Consider the following 23,028-nt stretch of genomic DNA (forward strand, 5'->3'; position numbering starts at 1 on the left):
CACAAAAAAGCTGAACTCATGAATGCTTGTTGCCACTATGGACTTAAAAAGTTACGTACTGTGAGTTCCTCCCTTCATCCATGGCTCCAACATGTTTCCTTTTCAGGTGCTCCTGAAGCAATGTTGTACTTCCGTGCCATTTTGCAGGAAACGGTCTTCTTTGAAGTCTTTAAAGTGAAGTGTTCCCACACTTTTGACGACTTAGGTCGTACACTTTTCTCCATTGAAGCAATAACCTCAAGATGTTTTTCTGCTGAACTATCGGTAGTGTTTTCCTGCGCCATTTTTCGAATTTTTCCAGCAAAGGAGACGCCGTCGTCACGTGAGCTGCACATGACACATCATTGCGCTGTTTTGTACTGTTTTTGTACTTATTTTGATTATTGTTTCTCAGCTGTTTGTAAATGTTGCAGTTTATAAATAAAGGTTTATAAAACAAAAAAAAACAAAAAATTTTTTTTTTTTTTTTTTAAATTACAAAAAAATGAAAATAAAATAAAAGCCTCCGCGCATGCGCATAGCATAGTTCCAACGAATCGATGACTAAATTAATCGCCAACTATTTTAATCGATTCAATCGATTAGTTGTTGCAGCCCTACTTGAATGCACCTTGAGGTGAACATTTCAGAATGGATCAAGACCTAAATAAGATACCCGATGTCTCTCTGGTCTGCGGTGTGAATTGTAATCACTGAACAAAAACGGCAGCACCTAATTTAGTGACACTACAACATTACCCCCTGGAGGATTAGGTCCTAAGAAGTGTGTCCCCAAGTGGAGAAAGAAGGTGTAGCGCCAGAGGAATGTTCCCGCAGAAGCTTTACTTTCAAGAAAGATCACAGTAAAAAACTCTGCATGACTGCCAGCAGCAGCAGCTTTGATTCACGACTTTACCTTAGTGCGCTTAATTTCCTTGCCTTGTCTTTAGCTGCCCCCCTCCTTGTTCCTTACATGCTGATCCAGCACTCCTTACACCAGAACATCGCAACCCAGAGCGGCGATCTCATACTGCATCAATGAATGAATCGATGGGAGGTTGGAGTCTTGAGTTGACCCTGAATCTTAATTCTCCATCTCAGCAAGACATTTTAGACAGAAGTATTCTACTTTGTTGGAACACTTTGGAGAATCTGGTCTGCTTATTCCAGTTAAGTAGGAGGAAAACTCCACTTTTTCTACATGTTATTTACTCAGTACTGTAGGTGTAATTTAATCACATTTGGGAAGGAAGTGACGTCACTTTTGATATGTGAATAAATTGACCATGACGCATTTGCAAAATGTGAGTAAAAAAAATGAGAAGCGAAAAAAAATTACAAGACAAGATATACATCTTGATAAAACTAACCTTGATTCACAATTCACGTGTCGATTAATTTAATATACCTCTCCATCGATTGGCGATTTGTCACACCGTGGTGAGGGATGTCTTGTCTTGGTTTTTTCTGTCTTGTGATTTGCATATTTTACTTTGAAAAGTAACTCTCCTCTCGTTTCAGGTCACTTGCCCTTCCTTCTGTGTCATCAGTCTGACGTCATCCCTGTTCCCTGATTGTTTCCACCTGTTCCCTATTACCCTCATGTGTCTTATAAGCCCACTCCTCCGTTTGTTCTGTGCCAGATTGTTTCGTTCATTCGTACTTTCCAGCGTCTACGTCCATGTCCATGCCTTGCCTTGTATCCAGTCTATGTCCCATGTTCTTGAATCCCTTCGTGGCTATTTTGAGTTTTCCCTTTTCCTCCTCAGCAGAGTGATTTTTTGTTATTGACTTTATTCAGCCGAAGTGGTAAGTTATTAGTTAAATTCCTCAATTTTTGAGTGACTATTTTTGTTCAACTTTATTAATTAAGATAGTGTAGAATTTTTCATAGCTGTTGTTTATTCCTCCCGTTGGAGCGTTTTTTTGTTTATACATTTTATAGCATTTACTGCGCCAATTATTAGTTCGTCTTTGGTTTTGTGTTTTCCTCCGTTCGGAGTGATTTTCAGTTGGTCCTATTTTTTGGAACCTTTTTTCATCGATTAGTTTTTTTGGTTAATTATAGTATTGTATTCCTTGACTTTGGAGGTGAAAGGAAGCTGCCAAAATAAAAGCCTGTCAAGTTCCCTACTCTGCATCTGAGTCCAATCCTTTTACCAAGCCTTGACACGATTTGATTAGTTACCACATCAAACTTAAAATTTTGCGGCTTCACTGCATTGCAGATTTAAAAATACTTTTTACATATTTTTGGCATTTAGGTGTTATGTTATATGTTAAGTCTCATATGTATTACTATTAGAGATGTCCAATAATATCGGGCTGCCAATATCATCGGCCGATAAATGCTTTAAAATGTAATATCGGAAATTATCGGTATCGGTTTCAAAAAGTACAATTTATGACTTTTTAAAACGCCGCTGTACGTAGTGGTACACGGACGTAGGGAGAAGTACAGAGCGCCAATAAACCTTAAAGGCACTGCCTTTGCGTGCCGGTCCAATCACATAATACCTACGCTTTTCACACACACAAGTGAATGCAAGGCGTACTTGGTCAACAGCCATACAGGTCACACTGAGGGTAGCCGTATAAACAACTTTAACACTGTTACAAATATGCGCCACACTGTGAACCCACACCAAACAATAATAATAATAATAACACCTGAGATTTATATAGCGCTTTTCTAAGTACCCAAAGTCGCTTTACATGTTAAAAACCCATCATTCATTCACACCTGGTGGTGGTAAGCTACTTTTGTAGCCACAGCTGCCCTGGGGTAGACTGACGGAAGCGTGGCTGCCAATTTGCGCCTACGGCCCCTCCGACCACCACCTATCATTCATTCAACATTCATTCACCGGTGTGAGCGGCACCGGGGGCAAGGGTGAAGTGTCCTGCCCAAGGACACAACGGCATGGTAAGAGGCGGGGAGCGAAACTGCAGCCCTCGGGTTTCTGACACGGGCGCTCTACCCACTACGCCATGCCGCCCCAACAAACAAGAATGACAAACACATTTCGGAGGAACATCCGCACCGTAACGTAACATAAACACAACAGAACAAATACGCAGAACCCCTTGCAGCACTAACTCTTCCCGCTACAATATACACCCCCCGCTACCCCCTACCCCCCCACCTCAACCCCTTTTATTGTTGTTGCATGCACAGGCCTACACATGAGTCCTGTCGCGTAAAGTAAAAGGAAGTTATAGACGCAATTTGGCTAATTATTGGTTTGGTTTTTGTTAAAACACATTCAAATTGGTTTTTTTTTATTCAATACGAGGTAAAAACCTGATGCACCTTGATTTTCCCCCTAAACAGAAGTGATTTAAAGCTGCTCTACCGATGCAGCCATATCTTGCATACGCATGTCCGACCTGTTAATCTTCCTATCCCTAATAAGTACACATAATATTTCTTCTGTCATTTTAATCATGGTTGTCTGTGACTGCTTTTAGATGAAAGGAGTGGGGCAGGGCCGGCCCGTGGCATAGGCCGTATAGGCAAATGCTAAGGGCGCCGTCCATCAGGGGGCGCCACGCCAGTGCCACAAATGTTGGAGAAAAAAAAAAAAGTTGGTACTATTATTTGTAAATACAAAAAATAATCCCATGTTAATTAAAATGCAAAGTAAAGCCTATTTATAGAAATATTATTTGTTACAACATTACACCCCCCCCCCCCATGGTGCGCCCCCTCCCTTCCCGTATCATGACTCTTACCACATCCAAAAATCAAAACAAGATGTCAAAACGGCCAAAACTGTCAGGTGCCCAGGGAAGAAAAAAGACAAAAGAAGAGGAGGAGAAACGAGAAAAAGACAGAGGTAGCAGGTAGGTAACGTTAGCCTACATTAAATTATTTGTCTGTTACAGAATGTGATAGTAACCTGGCTTTTTAGCATTAAGCTAATGTTACATGATTCGGCAATTGCTAACCAATAAATAGCTAGTTCTGTTTTAACGTCGGGTTAATATTGTGGAGGGGGCTAAATTGTTATGGAAAATAATAATGTAACTAAATTCCAGTACTCCCACCTTACATTCCTCAGGGACATTTGTATTAGATCTTTTAAGCAGGTGTTTTTTGTTTACATTGTTATTGCCTTCTGGTTAGCTAATGTTTGCCCTGCAGGTAATAGTCACTTTACCACCCCTTTATATATTAGGTATAGTTGTAAGCCTAGTTGTTAAAGTGCACATCATTAATGTTAATTAAGCAATATCACATGAGAGGGAATGCTGTTTTTTAATTTGAGCACTGCTGTGATTCGGTTAAAGATAATCATAACATAACATTCTCATATAATATGTTAATTTGCTTTCTTTAAGTAAAAAAAAAGGTCAAAGACAAAGCTATTTGGTTTCTTGTGAGTATATACACTTCACTGCCGAAGTGGGGGGGTACATATTCCGTACAATTGACCACTAAATGGTAACACCCGAATAAGTGGTCCACGTTAATCAATTCATGGTAAATTCATGCTGGTCGTCAAGAAGAGCAATTCGAGCGATTATGCCAGTCTTTTCAGATTTTCTGCACGTTTTTGAAAATAGAGGTCTGATTATTGTAAATAATTGCTAAATTGGCAACACTGATCACTCCTGCGGTGTCCTCTTATGCTCTGGCAGACCAGGTGTTGTTATAATGCCTTTATAGGTACCAACTTAGCTACATGACATACAGTTTATGTTCATAATAATAGCAGTGTGTTTAAAAAGGTGAGTAAACCTCAAAATTCTTCAAATAAATTGTATTTTAATGAACACAAATGCATTGGGGACACTGCACATTCTACTTCAAAGCCAGAAAATTGGAAAAAAAGTAATTTAATTTGTCAACATTTTACAGAAACTCAAGAAATATAAAACAAAAAAATAGCAGTGTTGACATCTTTTTTTATACAACTCAAATGTACTGTATAAACTAAGAAAGGCTTGCAGATTCAACTTTCCTTCAAATTATTAACTATAATTTAGTTGAATAACCCCGGTTTTTGATAACTGCTTCACATCTGTGGCACATGGAGTCCACCAACTTCTGGCACCGGTCAACAGGTAATGCAGCCCAGGACAATAGTACTACGTTCCACAATTCCTCTGCATTTTGTGGTTTTGCCTCATGAACAGCATTTTTTATGTCAGCCCACAAGTTTTCAATGGGATTAGAGTTCAGGGATTGTGCTGGCCTCTCCATTACTTGAATTCGGTTTGTCTGGAAACATGATTTTGCTTGCTTGCTGGTGTGTTTGGGGTCATTGTCTTGTTGAAATATCCATTTCAAGGGCATTTCCTCTTCAGCATATGGCAACATGACTTCTTCCAGTATTCTGATGTACTTAAACTGATCCATGATCCCTGGTATGCGATAAATAGGACCAACACCATAGTACGAGAAACATCCCCATATCATGATGCTTGCACCACCATGCTTCACCGTCTTCACTGTGTACTGGGGCTTGAATTCAGTGTTTGGAGGATGTCTGACAAACTGTCTGTGGCCCTTAGACCCAAAAGGAACAATCTTACTCTCATCAGTCCCCAAATATTACGCCATTTATTTTTAGGCCAGTCAATGTGTTCTTTGGCAAATTGTAACCGCCATCAGTCCCCAAATATTACGCCATTTATTTTTAGGCCAGTCAATGTGTTCTTCAGCACACGTCTTTTTTTTTAACAATGGGACTTTGCGGGTGCTTCTTGCTGGTAGCTTGGCTTCACATAGACGTGGTCTGATTGTTACAGAACTCACAGGCCATCTTAGATCTTCTTTCATCCTCCTGGACCTGATCATTGGCTGAGCCTTTGCCATTTTGGTTATTCTCCCATCCATTCCAATAGTCGTTTTTCTTTTTCTTCCTCGCCTTTTTGGTTTTGGCTGCCATTTTATAGCGTTTGATATCATTTTCTGCACTTCTTTATAGGTTTTCCCCTCTTTTATTAATTTCTTAATCAAAGAACGCTCTTCTTCTGAACAGTGTCTTCAACGACCCATTTCACTCTGTTTTTCCAAGGACAAATGCACAGCCAGCATATGCAGCGTCAGTTGCCTTGATCCTTAAAGGCCTCCTGAAAGCCACTACTACCGACCACGCAGTCTGATAGCTTATATATCAATGATGAAATCTTAACATTGCAACACATGCCAATACGGCCGGGTTAACTTATAAAGTGCAATTTTAAATTTCCCGGGAAACTTCCGCTTGAAAACGTCTATGTATGATGACGTTTGCGCGTGTGTTCGGACACATTGTATCTCAATACAAACAGCTCTGTTTTCATCGCAAAATTCCACAGTATTCTGGACATCTGTGTTGGTGAATCTTTTGCAATTTGTTTAATGAACAATGGAGACTGCAAAGAAGAAAGCTGTAGGTGGGATCGGTGTATTAGCGGCTGACTGCAGCAACACAACCAGGAGGACTTTGAGTTGGATAGCAGACGCGCTATCCGACGCTAGCCGACGACCGCATCGATGATCGGGTGAAGTCCTTCATCGCGCCGTCGATCGCTGGAACGCAGGTGAGCACGGGTGTTGATGAGCAGATGAGGGCTGGCGTAGGTGGAGCGCTAATGTTTTTATCATAGCTCTGACGAGGTCCCGTAGCTAAGTTAGCTTCAATGGCGTCGTTAGCAACAGCATTGCTAGGCTTCGACAGGCGGCACAGCATTAACCGTGTGGTTACAGGTCCAGTGTTTGGTTCGGTGTCTCCTGATAGTAGTATTGTTGATCTTTTGTCTATCCTTCCAGTCAGGGGCTTATTTCTTTTGTTTCTATCTGCATTCAAGCACGATGCTATCACGTTAGCTCCGTAGCTAAAGTGCTTCACCGATGTATTGTCGTGGAGATAAAAGTCATTGTGAATGTCCATTTCGCGTTCTCGACTCTCATTTTCAAGAGGATATCGTATCCGAGGTGGTTTAAAATACAAATCCGTGATCCACAATAGAAAAAGGAGAAAGTGTGGAATCCAATGAGCCCTTTTACCTAAGTTACGGTCAGAGCGAAAAAAGATACGTCCTGCACTGCACTCTAGTCCTTCACTCTCACGTTCCTCATCCACGAATCTTTCATCCTCGCTCAAATTAATGGGGTAATCGTCGCTTTCTCGGTCCGAATCGCTCTCGCTGCTGGTGTAAACAATGGGGAAATGTGAGCAGTCCTTCAACCTGTGACGTCACGCTACTTCCGGTACAGGCAAGGCTTTTTTTTATCAGCGACCAAAAGTTACGAACTTTATCGTCGATGTTCTCTACTAAATCCTTTCAGCAAAAATATGGCAATATCGCGAAATGATAAAGTATGACACATAGAATGGATCTGCTATCCCCGTTTAAATTTAAAAAATTCATTTCAGTAGGCCTTTAAATAAGGGCCACTTGTTTAACACCTTTTTTTCCCCACATAATCAATGACCTCACTAATTGAACTACGCACTGCTATTTTTTTGAACACGCCTCTTTCAGTAAATGATTCAGTTTCACAGAATCAGCAGCATGCACGTCATGCCTGTTGGTTTTCTATACCTTTACTAAACATCCTACAAACTTACTTGCTGTGTAGAAGTTGAAATTCTAACAAAAACAGTGATTTATCTTGCTAGTGATGTGGGACTGCTATTATTTTGAACACAACTGTACATACATGAATTGGGAAAAAATGTAAAGCGGTCCTGAAGCTCCATTGCTGAAAGACTTTTCTACGGTAATGTCTTACCTCCTTTCCAGAAGCCGTTTTGTGGTAATAGTCTGGCAGCACCCCCACGGGTTTCCTTTGCCTTGGCATTGGCAACATCCGGCTCCAGCAGACTGTCCTCCTCCACGATATGTAGCTTGTCGTCATCGTCCGAGTCTGAACTGGCCTCCAGGCCGCCGTTCAAGTTTGGCACTGAAAAGAAAAACAGAATGTCCCAATCAGCGCAGATGAGACACCTTACTGCTGCAATCAGCATCACATTAACAGCGTAGCAGGTAGGCACAATTAGACGGATGATGTCTTGGAAGACGGGCTGATTGCTCCCCTTTGTCTGTGTGTGTGTTTAAATGATACCAAGTAAGCATACGTATGTAGGTAAAAAAAGATTATAACATTAAACAGTGCATCTGAAAAGTATTCACTATTCACAGTGCTTCACTTTTTCCACATATTTTCATGTATTTCAAAATGGGATTCATTTATTTTGCCCTCCAAATTCTACATGCATTAATGACAATGTCAAAAGTTTTTTTTAGAGCTTTTAAAATGTATTAAAAAGAGTAAGCACTCACATGTAAATAAAAATTCACAGATTTTGTTCAAAACTTTGTGTAACGATCGGGTCGCATTGTGATGCGGGGGTTGTTCTCCCAAGATGCAGACGGACTCCGGACACAGTGTGAAGGTAAAATATGATTTATTTTAACAATAAATCAGGCAGGAAAAAAACAAAAGCGTGCTCATAGCACGGGAGGCAAAGCTGAGGGGGCTAGCGTGGGAGCTAGCATACAAAGAAGGAGCCTAGTGTAGCATACAAAAGTTATCAAAATACCGTCGTTAACTGTTGTGTAGCATACTAGGAAGCCACCCTGACTGACCGGAAAAGGCAGTTCTAAATAGCTCTCTGATTAGTGCTTGGCAGCAGGTGAGCGTGCCAAACACTAACCAGAGGCAGGTGAAACCAATAAGCACCCATGGTAACTGAAAAACACAAACTCAGGGGTGCAGAAAACAGAACTGAATCCGGGCTACGGATCATAACACTTTGTTGATGCACCTTTGGCAGCAATCACAGCCTCAGGTCTTTTGTAATACAATGCCACAAGCTTGGCACACCTATCTTTGGGCAATTCCGACCATTCCTCATTGCAGCACCTCTTGCGCTCTATCGGGTTGGATGGGAGGCGTCGATGCACAGCAATTTTATGATTTCTCCAGAGATGTTCAATGGGATTCCCGTCTGGGCTCTGGCCACTCAAGGACATTCACAGACTTGTCCTGAAGCCATTCCTCTGATATCTTGGCTGTGTGCTTAGGGTCGTTGTCCTGCTGAAAGATGAATCGTTGCCCCAGTCTGAGTTCAAAAGCGCTCTAGAGCAGGTTTTTATTCAGGATGTCTCTGTACATTTCTGCATTCATCTTTCCCTCTATCCTGATTAGTCTCTGTTCCTTCCGCTGAAAAACATCCCCACAGCATGATGCTGCCACCTCCATGCTTCACTATAAGAATGAATGGCCTGGTGATGAGCGGTGCCTGGTTTCCTCCAAAAATGACGCCTTCATGACGTCTCATCAGACCAGATAATTTAGTTTCTCATGGTCTGAGGGTCTTTCAGGTGCATTTTGGCAAACATTTACATAGGAATGGCTTCCGCCTGGCCACTGTACCATACTAGCCTGATTGGTGGATTGCTGCAGAGATGGTTTTCCCTCTGGAAGTTTCTCCTCTCTCCACAGGGGAATCCTGTAGCTCTGTTAGAGTGAAAATTCGGTTCTTGGTCACCTCCCTGAGTAGGGCCCTTCTCCCCCAATAGCTTAGTTTAGACTACTGGCTAGCTTTAGTAAGAGTTCTGGTGGATCCAAACTTCTTCCATTTACGAATGATGGAGGCCACTATGCTCATTGGGACCTTCAAAACAGCATATATTTTTCTGTACTCTTCCCCAGGATTTGTGTCTAAACACAATCCTGGCTCAGAGGTCTACAAACAATCCACGCTTCATGCGTGGTTTGTGCTCTGCCATGCACTGTCACGTGTGGGACCTTATATTGCTTGTATTCTCACACGTGACTGCTTCCCGAAAGTAAAAACCAGTGGCTGTGGTACAGCAAGCAGAGCGCAAATTATCTGAGTACAAATGAGGCTTGAATCTTTCTGCAAAAAGCAGAAACGGTCAAACTATGCAATAGAATCCATTCCTATACTTTATCAAAAAAAAGATTTTGTCAAGTGATAAAGGATTATACGTCGGTCGCCTTCCCAGACACATCAAACTATTGAGCTCTAGACACCTTTTTCACACGACAAAACAGATAGAAACTTGGAAAAGCATGGAGGTCTACAACTTATTTGTGTGTGGCTGGGTCAAGGAAATTAGTATCGAAACTCTTTCGGATAAAAATGCATCGTTTTTGCTTGGGTAAGGTTGCATTTCATGATTTAACTTTGTCTACGGCCATGTTTGTTGCTGTTGCAGGCGCCGTTTACGAGTAGCGTGTTTTTCCCCGTCTTTATCAAAATATACTTATAGATGGCAACATTGTGTATGTGCTGAATTATTTATGATTGCTGCCTTTGCCAAAAACTCTAAACTTTTAGGTCTTGTGCACATTTGCTTTCTTTTAGACTCGCCGAGTTGATGCTTTTCGAAAAATTTGTAGCAAACATGTTTAAGAAATACAAATAATATTAAAATAATACTTAAATGGGAAATAATAAACGTTAAAAGTATGTCAAACAAACCTTTAACAAAGTGATCACTGCAAACTCATGCATTATTTGACTCTGCTCCCTTGAACTGCAGTATGAGCCGCTTTACTCGCCGTTTTTTCGAAAAATCTTGCATTGTTGCGCCCTTTTTGATTACCTCTCAAGGAACTCTGAAGAAATGTTTATCTTTTTTGCGATTTGATTCATTCGTACACCCGATAATGCATGCATAGGGCTTTTTTTTTTTCCAAGTATGGCGCCTAGTACCCATTGAGAACAGCGCTAGCTTGGCCATCAAGCAGATATAATGGGCGGGACATGAGCCAGATGTGAAGTCTTTAAAATCCAAGCAATATATATCCTCTCCAAATCATGTCCAACCAACTGAATTTACCACAGGTGGACTCAAGGATGATTACTTGAAGCAAGATGAATTTGAGCTCACTTTTAAGCTTCATGGCAAAGGCTGTAAATACTTGTGTACGTGCGATTTCTAAGTTTATTTCAAATAAATTTGCAAAAAAAAACTCAAATAAAACTTTGCCACATTGTCATTAAGGGGTATTGTGTGTAGAATTCTGAGCAACAAAAAAATAATTGATTCCATTTGGTAATAAGGCTGTAACATAAAAAAAAATGCAGAAAAACTGAAGCGCTCTGAATACTTTGTGGATGCACTGTATGCAAGTATATATAAAAAAAATTTAAAAATTAAAAATAAAATGTATATATTATATATATATATATATATATATCGTATTTTTCTGACTATAAGTCGCAGGTTTTTTTCATAGTTTGGCCGGGGGTGCGACTTATACTGAGGAGCGACTTATGTGTGAAATTATTAACACATTACAGTAAAATATCAAATAATATTATTTAGCTCATTCACGTAAGAGACTAGACGTATAAGATTTCATGGGATTTAGCGATTAGGAGGGACAGATTGTTTGGTAAACGTATAGCATGTTCTATAGGGGACGGCGTGGCGAAGTTGGTAGAGTGGCCGGGCCAGCAATCGGAGGGTTGCTGGTTACTGGGGTTCAATCCCCACCTTCCACCATCCTAGTCACGTCCGTTGTGTCCTTGGGCAAGACACTTCACCCTTGCTCCTGATGGCTGCTGGTTAGCGCCTTGCATGGCAGCTCCCGCCATCGGTGTGTGAATGTGTGTGTGAATGGGTGAATGTGGAAATACTGTCAAAGCGCTTTGAGTACCTTGAAGGTAGAAAAGCGCTATACAAGTATAACCCATTTATCATCTATATGTTATAGTTATTTGAATGACTCTTACCATAATATGTTACGTTACCATACCAGGCACGTTCTCAGTTGGTTATTTATGCCTCATATAACGTACACTTATTCAGCCTGTTGTTCACTATTCTTTATTTATTTCAAATTGCCTTTCAAATGTCTATTCTTGGTGTTGGGTTTTATCAAATAAATTTCCCCCAAAAATGCGACTTATATATGTTTTTTTCCTTCTTTATTATGCATTTTCGCCGGAGCGACTTATACTCCGAAAAATACGGTATATACACACATATATATATATAATATATATGTACATACACACACATAGTGTGTGTGGACATTATATGTATATGTATATATACATATATATATATATATATATATATATATATATATATATATATATATATATATATATATATATATATATATATATAATATACACACTACCGTTCAAAAGTTTGGGGTCACATTGAAATGTCCTTATTTTTGAAGGAAAAGCACTGTACTTTTCAATGAAGATAACTTTAAACTAGTCTTAACTTTAAAGAAATACACTCTATACATTGCTGATGTGGTAAATGAATATTCTAGCTGCAAATGTCTGGTTTTTGGTGCAATATCTACAGAGGTGTATGGAGGCCCATTTCCAGCAACTATCACTCCAGTGTTCTAATGGTACAATGTGTTTGCTCATTGGCTCAGAAGGCTAATTGATGATTAGAAAACCCTTGTGCAATCATGTTCACACATCTGAAAACAGTTTAGCTCGTTACAGAAGCTACAAAACGGACCTTCCTTTGAGCAGATGGAGTTTCTGGAGCATCACATTTGTGGGGTCAATTAAATGCTCAAAATGGCCAGAAAAAGAGAACTTTCATCTGAAACTCGACAGTCTATTCTTGTTCTTAGAAATGAAGGCTATTCCACAAAATTGTTTGGGTGACCCCAAACTTTTGAACGGTAGTGTATATATGTATATGTGTGTGTGTGTGTGTGTGTGTGTGTGTGTGTGTGTGTGTGTGTGTGTGTGTGTGTGTGTGTGTGTGTATATTAATGTATATATATATATATATATATATTATATATATATATATATATATATATATATATATATATATATATATATATATATATATATATATATATATTAGTGTGTGAGTGTGATTGGTTGTGTGTGTTGGCCCAATGAGGTGGCGACTTGGCCAAGGTGAACCCTGCCTTACGCCCAAGTGCAGCTGGGATAGGCTCCAGCCCCCCTGTCACCCCGAAAGGGACAAGTAGTAGAAAATGGATGGATCTAAATATATACTCACTGTGGAGTTAGTCACATGTTTTGAAAGTGAAAAATTAAACTGCCTGTTATCGCTTCCTGGTCGGAACAAAGATCCTTGGCACACATGCACCAGTGACTTCCTGTTTAGGGTCACTGGTGGGTAACACACCGCAAAAAAAAAGTGACTCAGCCGCATTTGGGTCAAAGGTCGAGGAAGGCAGCGTGGCAGAATAGCCCACACCCGAAGAGAGCATCTGGCCAAAATAAGAGTCTGGCCAATATTCCTATCTGATGTCATCATGACGCGATGACTGGCTGCTACAGGTGAGCAAACATGTGTCATTGTGACAACGTGACAAATTTAAGGTGCTCAGCAAACAAGCATGATGACACCACTGTTACAATGTGCGTGCTTGTGTGCACATACGTGTGCACGTGTTGACCCAGTGCAGCTGTGCAGCACGGGAAGACCGCCAGGCCCCCAACAGACAATTACCCCACTGTGTGTGTGTATATATACGCGTGTGCATCAGTGAAGTTGTCTGTCTACGACTGGATGTGACCAGACTTTAACACAGTAAGCAGCTGCAAGACCTCTTAAAGGGACAGTCACACTGTTTTCCTGCTCTATTATTAAAAATATATAATGTATATTTATCCCAAAATACAAAATGTTAAATATGTCAACTGTCACCAGGATGCTTAACAATGCAAAAAAAAAAGGCGTGGTCTTGATGGCGTGCATGATAACAATATGACTCACCAACGTGAACCACACAAAGAATATGTTGGCCATCCGCAGTATTTTAGTGGATTTTACATTCATTTCTTCAAGTTGAGTTAAACGCAAAACAGCTGATTGCCAATTGATACAATTCACCAAAGGGTACAGTCACTTCCTGTCTAGTCCTTTCAGTATAAAGCTGCACAGTCAGAAGCTGTTTTAAACAATGCAACATTATTTAGCCAAACGTCACATAAAAAGCCATGCGGTGCGTTTATGATCACCTTTAACCTACATCGACAAAACAAAACCACGGCACACAACGGGAAGTGACATACGAGTAAGTGAGGTGCTGGCAGGGGGGAAGTGACGTCTGAGGAAGTGGAGGTTAAAAGTGGATAGCAGCTACTTCCTGTTTATCTTCTCCTGTCCGTCACCACCCGGCTCTGTTCTGCCTTCGGGACGTCTCACTGTGGATTGTGGAATATAAATAAGCACACGTTTAAAGCATACTGATGCTTTTTAGTCGGGGAGATGTGGATGAGGGGTTAAAAATGAGGCTTATGAGCAAAGGGTTGCATGTTTGATTCCCCTTGAGTCATAGTTGATCTGGCTTTGACACACTTGTGATTTAGGTCTATATAAATAAACATTGATTGATTGATTGATTTCTATCCTAAACATCACTCATCTCAAACAAGTTTGTTTACCACGGTCAGGCATGGAACAACTGCTTATTACCACAAGAAAGAGACTTGGGTAGATACTGTAGATTTAAAATCTATTGTTATATCGTGATAATGCACGTTGATGGCACATTCTAGCTGTGTCCTGCAAATTTTGCAATGGCGTGTCCTCAAAGCAATGTTGCATCCTTGCGAGCAAGTAGCCTTCCCTTCACAGCGCTGAGCCGCTGTTAAGTCACTAATCCTCAGATCTATGGCAGCAACTAAACTACGTATCTTACAGGTATCACTATCACTGGAGGGCTGGATGACAATGATTAGCTAAACATGCAATAATAAGCCATGATAGAGCTCTTGAATGTAAACAAGGGTGGATCAATACCAATATTGATACCAAGCATTAGAGGTGGGTATCTTTGGGCACCTCACAATTCGATTATACTTCAGGGGCTACGATTCGATTATAAATGTATTATTTATACATCTATAATTATCATAATTGTATATCATTATCCATCCATTTTGTAAATTGCTAATACCTTGTAAATTATTAACATATATCCTAAATCTATTACATGTATTTATTAAAGGCCTACTGAAAGCCACTACTACCGACCACGCAGTCTGATAGTTTATATATCAATGATGAAATCTTAACATTGCAACACATGCCAATACGGCCGGGTTAACTTATAAAGTGACTTTTAAAACTTCCCGGGAAATATCCGGCTGAAACGTCGCGGTATGATGACGTATGCGCGTGACGAAGTCAGAGTAACGGAAGGTATGGTACCCGTAGAATCCTATACAAAAAGCTCTGTTTTCATTTCATAATTCCACAGTATTTTGGACATCTTTTGCAATTTGTTTAATGAACAATGAAGGCTGCAAAGAAGACAGTTGTAGGTGGGATCGGTGTATTAGCAGCGGACTACAGCAACACAACCAGGAGGACTTTGTTGGAGCGCTAGCCGCGCTAGCCGCGCTAGCCGCGCTAGCCGCCGACCTCACCTTGAGACTTCCTACGTCTCCGGGCCGCCAAACGCATCGGGTGAAGTCCTTCGTCCTTCTGCCGATCGCTGCAACGCAGGTGAGCACGGGTGTTGATGAGTAGATGAGGGCTGGCTGGCGTAGGTGGAGAGCTAATGTTTTTAGCATAGCTCTGTGAGGTCCCGTTGCTAAGTTAGCTTCAATGGCGTCGTTAGCACAGCATTGTTAACCTTCGCCAGCCTGGAAAGCATTAACCGTGTATTTACATGTCCACGGTTTAATAGTATTGTTGATTTTCTATCTATCCTTCCAGTCAGAGGTTTATTTTTTTGTTTCTATATGCAGTTAAAGCACGATGCTATCACGTTAGCTCGTAGCTAAAGCATTTCGCCGATGTATTGCCGTGGAGATAAAAGGCACTGAATGTCCATTTTGCGTTCTCGACTCTCATTTTCAAGAGGATATAGTATCCGAGGTGGTTTAACATACAAATCCGTGATCCACAATAAAAAAAGGAGAGTGTGGAATCCAATGAGACAGCTTGTACCTAAGTTACGGTCAGAGCGAAAAAAGATACGTCCATCACTGCCTCTCAAGTCCTTCACTGTAACGTTCCTCATCTACGAATCTTTCATCCTCGCTCAAATTAATGGGGTAATCATCACTTTCTCGGTCCGAATCTCTCTCGCTCCATTGTAAACAATGGGGAATTGTGAGGAATACTAGCTCCTGTGACGTCACGCTACTTCCGGTACAGGCAAGGCTTTTTTTTATCAGCGAGCAAAAGTTGCGAACTTTATCGTCGATTTTCTCTATTAAATCCTTTCAGCAAAAATATGGCAATATCGCGAAATGATCAAGTATGACACATAGAATGGATCTGCTATTCCCGTTTAAATAAAAAAAAATCATTTCAGTAGGCCTTTAATAATATTAACAGTATGTCTACAAGGGGCATCCTTTGGCTACTGACGTATTAGTATTGCATTATTTCCCGCTTTTGAATGTTAGTGCGCACAGCATAGATGTATATGGCGCTCCAAACTATCGTTGACAGTTGTGGTCTTACACAAATAATACATGAACCTACGCACCGTAATGGTAATACATTAGTTTTAATAGTCGTGGTTAGGGGTATCACTTCTCCCGTACACCAAAGTAATGTCTGTTCACTACCTCGTAAAATTTGAAGTCCAAAATGAAACCAAAATCTGTTCATTCTTCCCTTTCCTTCTCCACACTGTTCGCTTGTAAGTGCTGTGCGTGTTGACTCACATGTGGCTCTGTTCCTATTATCAGCAATGTCACCATGGCGCGCCATCATGTCCATGAAAAAAAAAGTACCTGTATTTTCCAAAGGCAGTATAGTACCTTTTTTAAATGTAATAGTACTGCGGTACTATGTGCATGTCACGTACGTAACTTTGGGGAAATATATGTGCTGTATGAACTTTACGGAGGTGAACGGTACTTTGGGCTGTGGGATTGAGTGTGTTGTGCGGGTGTTTGAGTTGTATTGGCGGGTTATATGGACGGGAGGGGGGAGGTGTTTGTTATGCGGATTAATTTGTGGCATATTAAATATAAGCCTGGTTGTGTTGTGGCTAATAGAGTATATATATGTCTTGTGTTTATTTACTGTTTTAGTCATTCCCAGCTGAATATCAGGTCACCCCCGCCTCTCACAGCATCTTCCCTATCTGAATCGCTTCCACTGCCCTCTAATCCTTCACTCTCACTTTCCTCATCCACAAATCTTTCATCCTCGCTCAAATTAATAGGGTAATCGTCGCTTTCTCGGTCCGAATCGCTCTCGCTGCTGGTGGCCATGATTGTAAACAATGTGCAGATGTGAGGCGCTCCACAACCTGTGACGTCACGCTACTTCCGGTACAGGCAAGGCTTTTTTATCAGCGACCAAAAGTTGCGAACGTTATCGTCGATGTTCTCTACTAAATCCTTTCAGCAAAAATATGGCAATATCGCGAAATTATCAAGTACGACACATAGAATGGACCTGCTATCCCCGTTTAAATAAGAAAATTTCATTTCAGTAGGCCTTTAAAGATGCATCAATAATAAATTTTTGAAAACAACAAAAGAAGCAATCACATTCCTAAATATAAACATCCCAATGACACTGCAAAGCGGGGGGGGGGGGTGGGGGGGGGGGGGGATATTGTAACGTCCCGGAAGATTTAGTGCTGCAAGGGCTTCTGGGTATTTGTTCTGTTGTGTTTATGTTGTGTTACGGTGCGGATGTTCTCCCGAAATGTGTTTGTTATTCTTTTTTTGGTGTGGGTTCACTGTGTGGCGCATATTTGTAACAGTGTTAAAGTTGTTTATACGTCCACCCTCAGTGTGACCTGTATGGCTGTTGACCAAGTATGATTTGCATTCACTAGCGTGTGTGAAAAGCCGTAGATATTATGTGATTGGGCCGGCACGCAAAGGCAGCGCCTTTAAGGTTTATTGGCGCTCTGCACTTCTCCCTACGTCCGTGTACCACTCCGTACAGCAGCGTTTTAAAAAGTCATACATTTTACTTTTTGAAACCGATACCGATAATTTCCGATATTACATTTTAAAGCATTTATCGGCCGATAATATCGGACGCACTCCGTACAGCAGCGTTTTAAAAAGTCATACATTTTACTTTTTGAAACCGATACCGATAATTTCCAATATTACATTTTAAAGCATTTATCGGCCGATAATATCGGCAGTCCGATATTATCGGACATCTCTAGTAGAAAGGAGTAGGCAAAAACGTAGTCAGTGTTTCCCATAAACTGCCAAGATACCTGTGGCGGTGGGGGCGTGGTCACCATGACATCATCAAGTAATTTGCATAATTTACTACAATGATAAGATTTTCTCTAAAAAGGCTCAAAAAATGTATACTTACTAATTAATAATAACAGTTTTGTTTTAAACGTCCATCCATCCATCCATCCATTTTACTATATAATTACAACACTTTATGTACATATTTATATACAGATTTGAACAATAAGTTATTCACTGAAATATATTTATTAATTGTGGTTCTTAAAAAAAATATATCTTATAAAATATAAAAGCTAAAATGTCTCTTAAAGCTCTGCCCCTTTAATTAGTGCATACTAAATAATTTAACTTTAGCCTACTAGTACAACCATATTATTTACCAGCAACATAAAGTTATTTTTTCTCTCTTTCTATCCCCTCCTGCTCCGGCCCGGCTGCACCAAATGATAATATAATTACATTTAATAAAGTCAAATACAAATAAGGCAACAAGAGAAGTATCCTACACTTCTCTTTTGTAAAGTAAATCTGAACAGCCGATATGGGCATCTACATCAACTATATGATTTGCCTGAGAAGCTGGACAGGACAAAAAAAAAAATAATAATAATAATCATTTTTTTAATTTTTTTTTATTTGTGGCGGACGTAATTCTTTCGTGGCGGGCCGCCACAAATAAATTAATGTGTGGGAAACACTGGTAGTCAAAGGTAAAAACAGTTCAGCATCAAACATAGACTAAAGCTAAACGCTACAGGCTAAAGTCAAACAATACTGCCTGAGGCAGCCGGGCTGAGGAGGCTATATATATATAGATGTTTGGTAATGAGTCACAGGTGAGTGTGGAATGGCCGAGTCTGATTGGCTGTGAGGCAATGAGCAGATGAGCAGACAGCTGAGTGTCGTTAATAGACTGAAGATGAGGATCTCTGGAGAGAGGGACTCGGCGTGATCCTGACAGTTGCCTAAATGTTATATAGCTAGATAACCAGTGTTGAGAGTACTCAGAATATTTTTGTAAGTAGTAACATATCGTGTTGTTTATTCTTATAAAGTAATTAGTTAGCCGTTACTATGTCAAAGCGGTTTCCGTTAATTTTGTTCATAAACGTGAGGTCAAGGAGCTTCTACTCGCTCACTACGGTGAAGGCCGCCGGCTGTCCAGTTTGAAACTGTTCTTTAGCCACCCAGCCGCTATAATAGGTTAGTCCGCACGGGCTATGTGGAGAGGCTTTTTCAAGCCGAGGTGTCGCTAAACATTTGACACACCGAGTGAGCAGCAGAGAGGAGCTATTGCTAGTTGCTGTGCTAGGTCGCTAACAGAACTGAACGACATAAACAGATGAGATTAGTGATAACGTCGCTACAAGGGGAGATATAGGCTCTCAAGCAAATTGGTGTAAGTGTAAATAAGGCTGTAGTCACTCACCAATAGCCAAATGCAGTCGGTGACCAAGAAGTCCGCACCGGAGACGCCATTTTCTTTTGAAAAGTTTGTTGTGTTGCGTCATTGTGCGTCAGAGAGGCCAACGTGAACACGCAAAGGGAATGGGCTGAGCCAAAAGGAAGGCCCCTGTGCTTCGTCCGTCAGGCGCAGAAAAGAGTAAACGGCCGTAACAAAGGCACATCAAAAGATACTGGTATGGCGGTACTGTCTCAAATATGTGTGTGTGACAATCATTGGTACTTTAACTTTAACTTCCATCCATCCATCCATTTTCTTCCGCTTAGCCGAGGTCGGGTCGCGGGGGCAGCAGCCTAAGCAGAGAAGCTCAGACTTCCCTCTCCCCAGCCACTTCGTCCAGCTCCTCCAGGGGGATCCCGAGGCGTTTCCACTCCAGCCGGGAGACATAGTCTTCCCAACGTGTCCTGGGTCTTCCCCGTGGCCTCCTGCCGGTCGGACGTGCCCTGAACACCTCCCTAGGGAGGCGTTCAGGTGGCATCCTGAGCAGATGCCCGAACCACCTCATCTGGCTCCTCTCATGGAGGAGCAGCGGCTTTAGTCTGAGTTCCTCCCGGATGACAGAGCTTCTCACCCTATCTCTAAGGGAGAGCCCCGCCACCCGGCGGAGGAAACTCATTTGGGCCGCTTGTACCCGTGATCTTGTCCTTTCGGTCATAACCCAAAGCTCATGACCATAGGTGAGGATGGGAACGTAGATCGACCGGTAAATTGAGAGCTTTGCCTTCCGGCTCAGCTCCTTCTTCACCACAACGGATCGATACAGTGTCCGCATTACTGAAGACGCCGCACCGATCCGCCTGTCGACCTCACAATCCACTCTTCCCTCACTCAGAAACAAGACTCCGAGGTACTTGAACTCCTCCACTGAAATGTAACTTAATATCTCTAAAATATACCAGTGTTAACTATAATACCGGTATACCGCCCAGCCCATATCCCACATGACAGTTTGGACTTGTTGTGCTTTCCTGTGTTTGTTATCATTATCTGTCCTAGTGCTCTTGTTTTGGTAGTATTTCCTGTTTTGGTCTGTGTGTAACCCTAACACTTGTGTTCCTTGTTGCGCATGGCTCATTATCTTCTGTATACCAGAGTGTTTTGTTGTGTTCCTGTTAGAACTCAGTTACTTTATTCTACCTGCTCCCTGATAAAGGGACCTCCTGCTTGCACTTTGCCTACCTTCTTTGCATCCTGGGATCATGCCAACATCACACTATATTTTTTTTATTATTCCCAGCTGATTTTCAGGTCCTACCCGTGTCCCTTATTATGCGTTGCTGTGGCACCTGACAGCAGTGTCATAATTACGTAACGGTTAACTGGTTTAAAAAAAAAAAAATTGCTCCAGAATATTAACGGTCCTCCTTTACCAACCCAATTAGGAATCGGTACCAAATAATCTTGATGCTTGGTGTACATCCCTATTCGTAATGGAATGCAGCAAACTCCCTCTGTGTGTGCGTGCGTGTTTGTGCGTGTCTTTCACATCTACCTTGAGCATAGCTTGTAGACGAAAGCTGCCTTAGTAACACACGCATTAATCTGCCGCATCAGAAGGTGCGCACTAATCTGGTCTACACGTGGATTATAAAAGATATACAGTCATAAACCACAGATGACGGACAACAACACGAGCGGGGGAGCACATAACGGAACACGCTGATGCGTTTAATGCAGATGGCGTAGGTTTAGATTAGACAACACCCAGCCATTGGAGATGCCCACCGTGGTTCCCAAATCGGACAAATAGAAGGGTTTCGCTTGAGGAAGGACAAAAATGTTTAATCCTGAAAAAATGTTGTCAATGGTTTTTTTATTTGTGTTTCCACACTGCAAAAAGTCAGTGTTCAAAAACAAGAAAAAAAATTAGGGGTATTTTATTTGAACTAAGCAAAACGATCTGCCAATAGAACAAGAAAATTCGGCTTGTCAAGACTTTCCAAAACAAGTAAAATTAGCTAACCCCAATGAACCCAAAAATAGCTTAAAATAAGTATATTCTCACTAATAACAAGTGCACTTTTCTTGGTAGAAAAAAAAGAGACCTTTTTGCTCAATATGTTGAAAAATATTCTTAAATGAAGTAAATGCTAGTGCCATTATCTTGACATAATGATATGTGCTCGGCATTACATTTCTTGAAACCAGCAAACTTATACTAAAAACTAGTTAATTTTCTTAAAGGCCTACTGAAACCCACTACTACCGACCACGCAGTCTGATAGTTTATATATCAATGATGAAATCTTAACATTATAACACATGCCAATACGGCCGGGTTAACTTATAAAGTGACATTTTAAATTTGCCGCTAAACTTCCGGTTCGAAACGCCTCTGCGGATGACGTATGCGCGTGACGTAGCCCGGCGAACACGGGTATGCCTTCCACATTGAAGCCGATACGAAAAAGCTCTGTTTTCATTTCATAATTCCACAGTATTCTGGACATCTGTGTTCGTGAATCTGTTTCAATCATGTTCATTGCATTATGGAGAAGGAAGCCAAGCAAGCAAAGAAGAAAGTTGTCGGTGCGAAATGGACGTATTTTTCGAACGTAGTCAGCCACAACAGTACACAGCCGGCGCTTCTTTGTTTACATTCCCGAAAGATGCAGTCAAGATGGAAGAACTCGGATAACAGAGACTCTAACCAGGAGGACTTTTGATTTGGATACACAGACGCCTGTAGAGAACTGGGACAACACAGACTCTTACCAGGATTACTTTGATTTGGATGACAAAGACGCAGACGTGCTACTGTGAGTATGCAGCTTTGGCTTTTTTTTGCGTATGTACGTAACTTTTTTAAAATATATAAGCTTTATGAACCTTGGGTTAGGTGAACGGTCTTTTGGGCTGAGTGATTGTGTGTGTTGATCAGGTGTTTGAATTGTATTGGCGTGTTCTATGGAGCTAGGAGCTAGCAGAGGAGCTAGGAGCTAGCATAACAAACACGCAGGTGTTATTATGCAGGATTAATTTGTGGCATATTAAATATAAGCCTGGTTGTGTTGTGGCTAATAGAGTAAATATATGTCTTGTGTTTATTTACTGTTGTAGTCATTCCCAGCTGAATATCAGGTACCGTGAGTATGCAGCCTTGGCTGCTAAACATTCGATAACTTGACCGTATGTGCGCGTCACGTACGTAACTTTTTTAAAATATATAAGCTTTATGAACCTTGGGTTAGGTGAACGGTCTTTTGGGCTGAGTGATTGTGTGTGTTGATCAGGTGTTTGAATTGTATTGGCGTGTTCTATGGAGCTAGGAGCTAGCAGAGGAGCTAGGATCTAGCATAACAAACACGCAGGTGTTATTATGCAGGATTAATTTGTGGCATATTAAATATAAGCCTGGTTGTGTTGTGGCTAATAGAGTAAATATATGTCTTGTGTTTATTTACTGTTGTAGTCATTCCCAGCTGAATATCAGGTACCGTGAGT

The 23,028-nt window shown here is 41.1% G+C and overlaps 1 protein-coding gene across 2 annotated transcripts in view; it reads right to left on the reverse strand.

Moving 5' to 3' along the window:
- LOC133631087 (zinc finger E-box-binding homeobox 1-like) overlaps positions 1-23,028 on the reverse strand; it is a 94,291-nt gene that overhangs the window by 34,797 nt on the left and 36,466 nt on the right. For both annotated transcript variants that reach the window (XM_062023124.1, XM_062023126.1), the window contains exon 2: positions 7,709-7,879. In XM_062023124.1, coding sequence (XP_061879108.1) covers positions 7,709-7,879 — 171 coding nt within the window. The remainder of the gene's footprint in view (positions 1-7,708; positions 7,880-23,028) is intronic.

The sequence above is a fragment of the Entelurus aequoreus genome, linkage group LG16 (genome assembly GCF_033978785.1).
Source record: "Entelurus aequoreus isolate RoL-2023_Sb linkage group LG16, RoL_Eaeq_v1.1, whole genome shotgun sequence".
NCBI lineage: Eukaryota > Metazoa > Chordata > Actinopteri > Syngnathiformes > Syngnathidae > Entelurus > Entelurus aequoreus.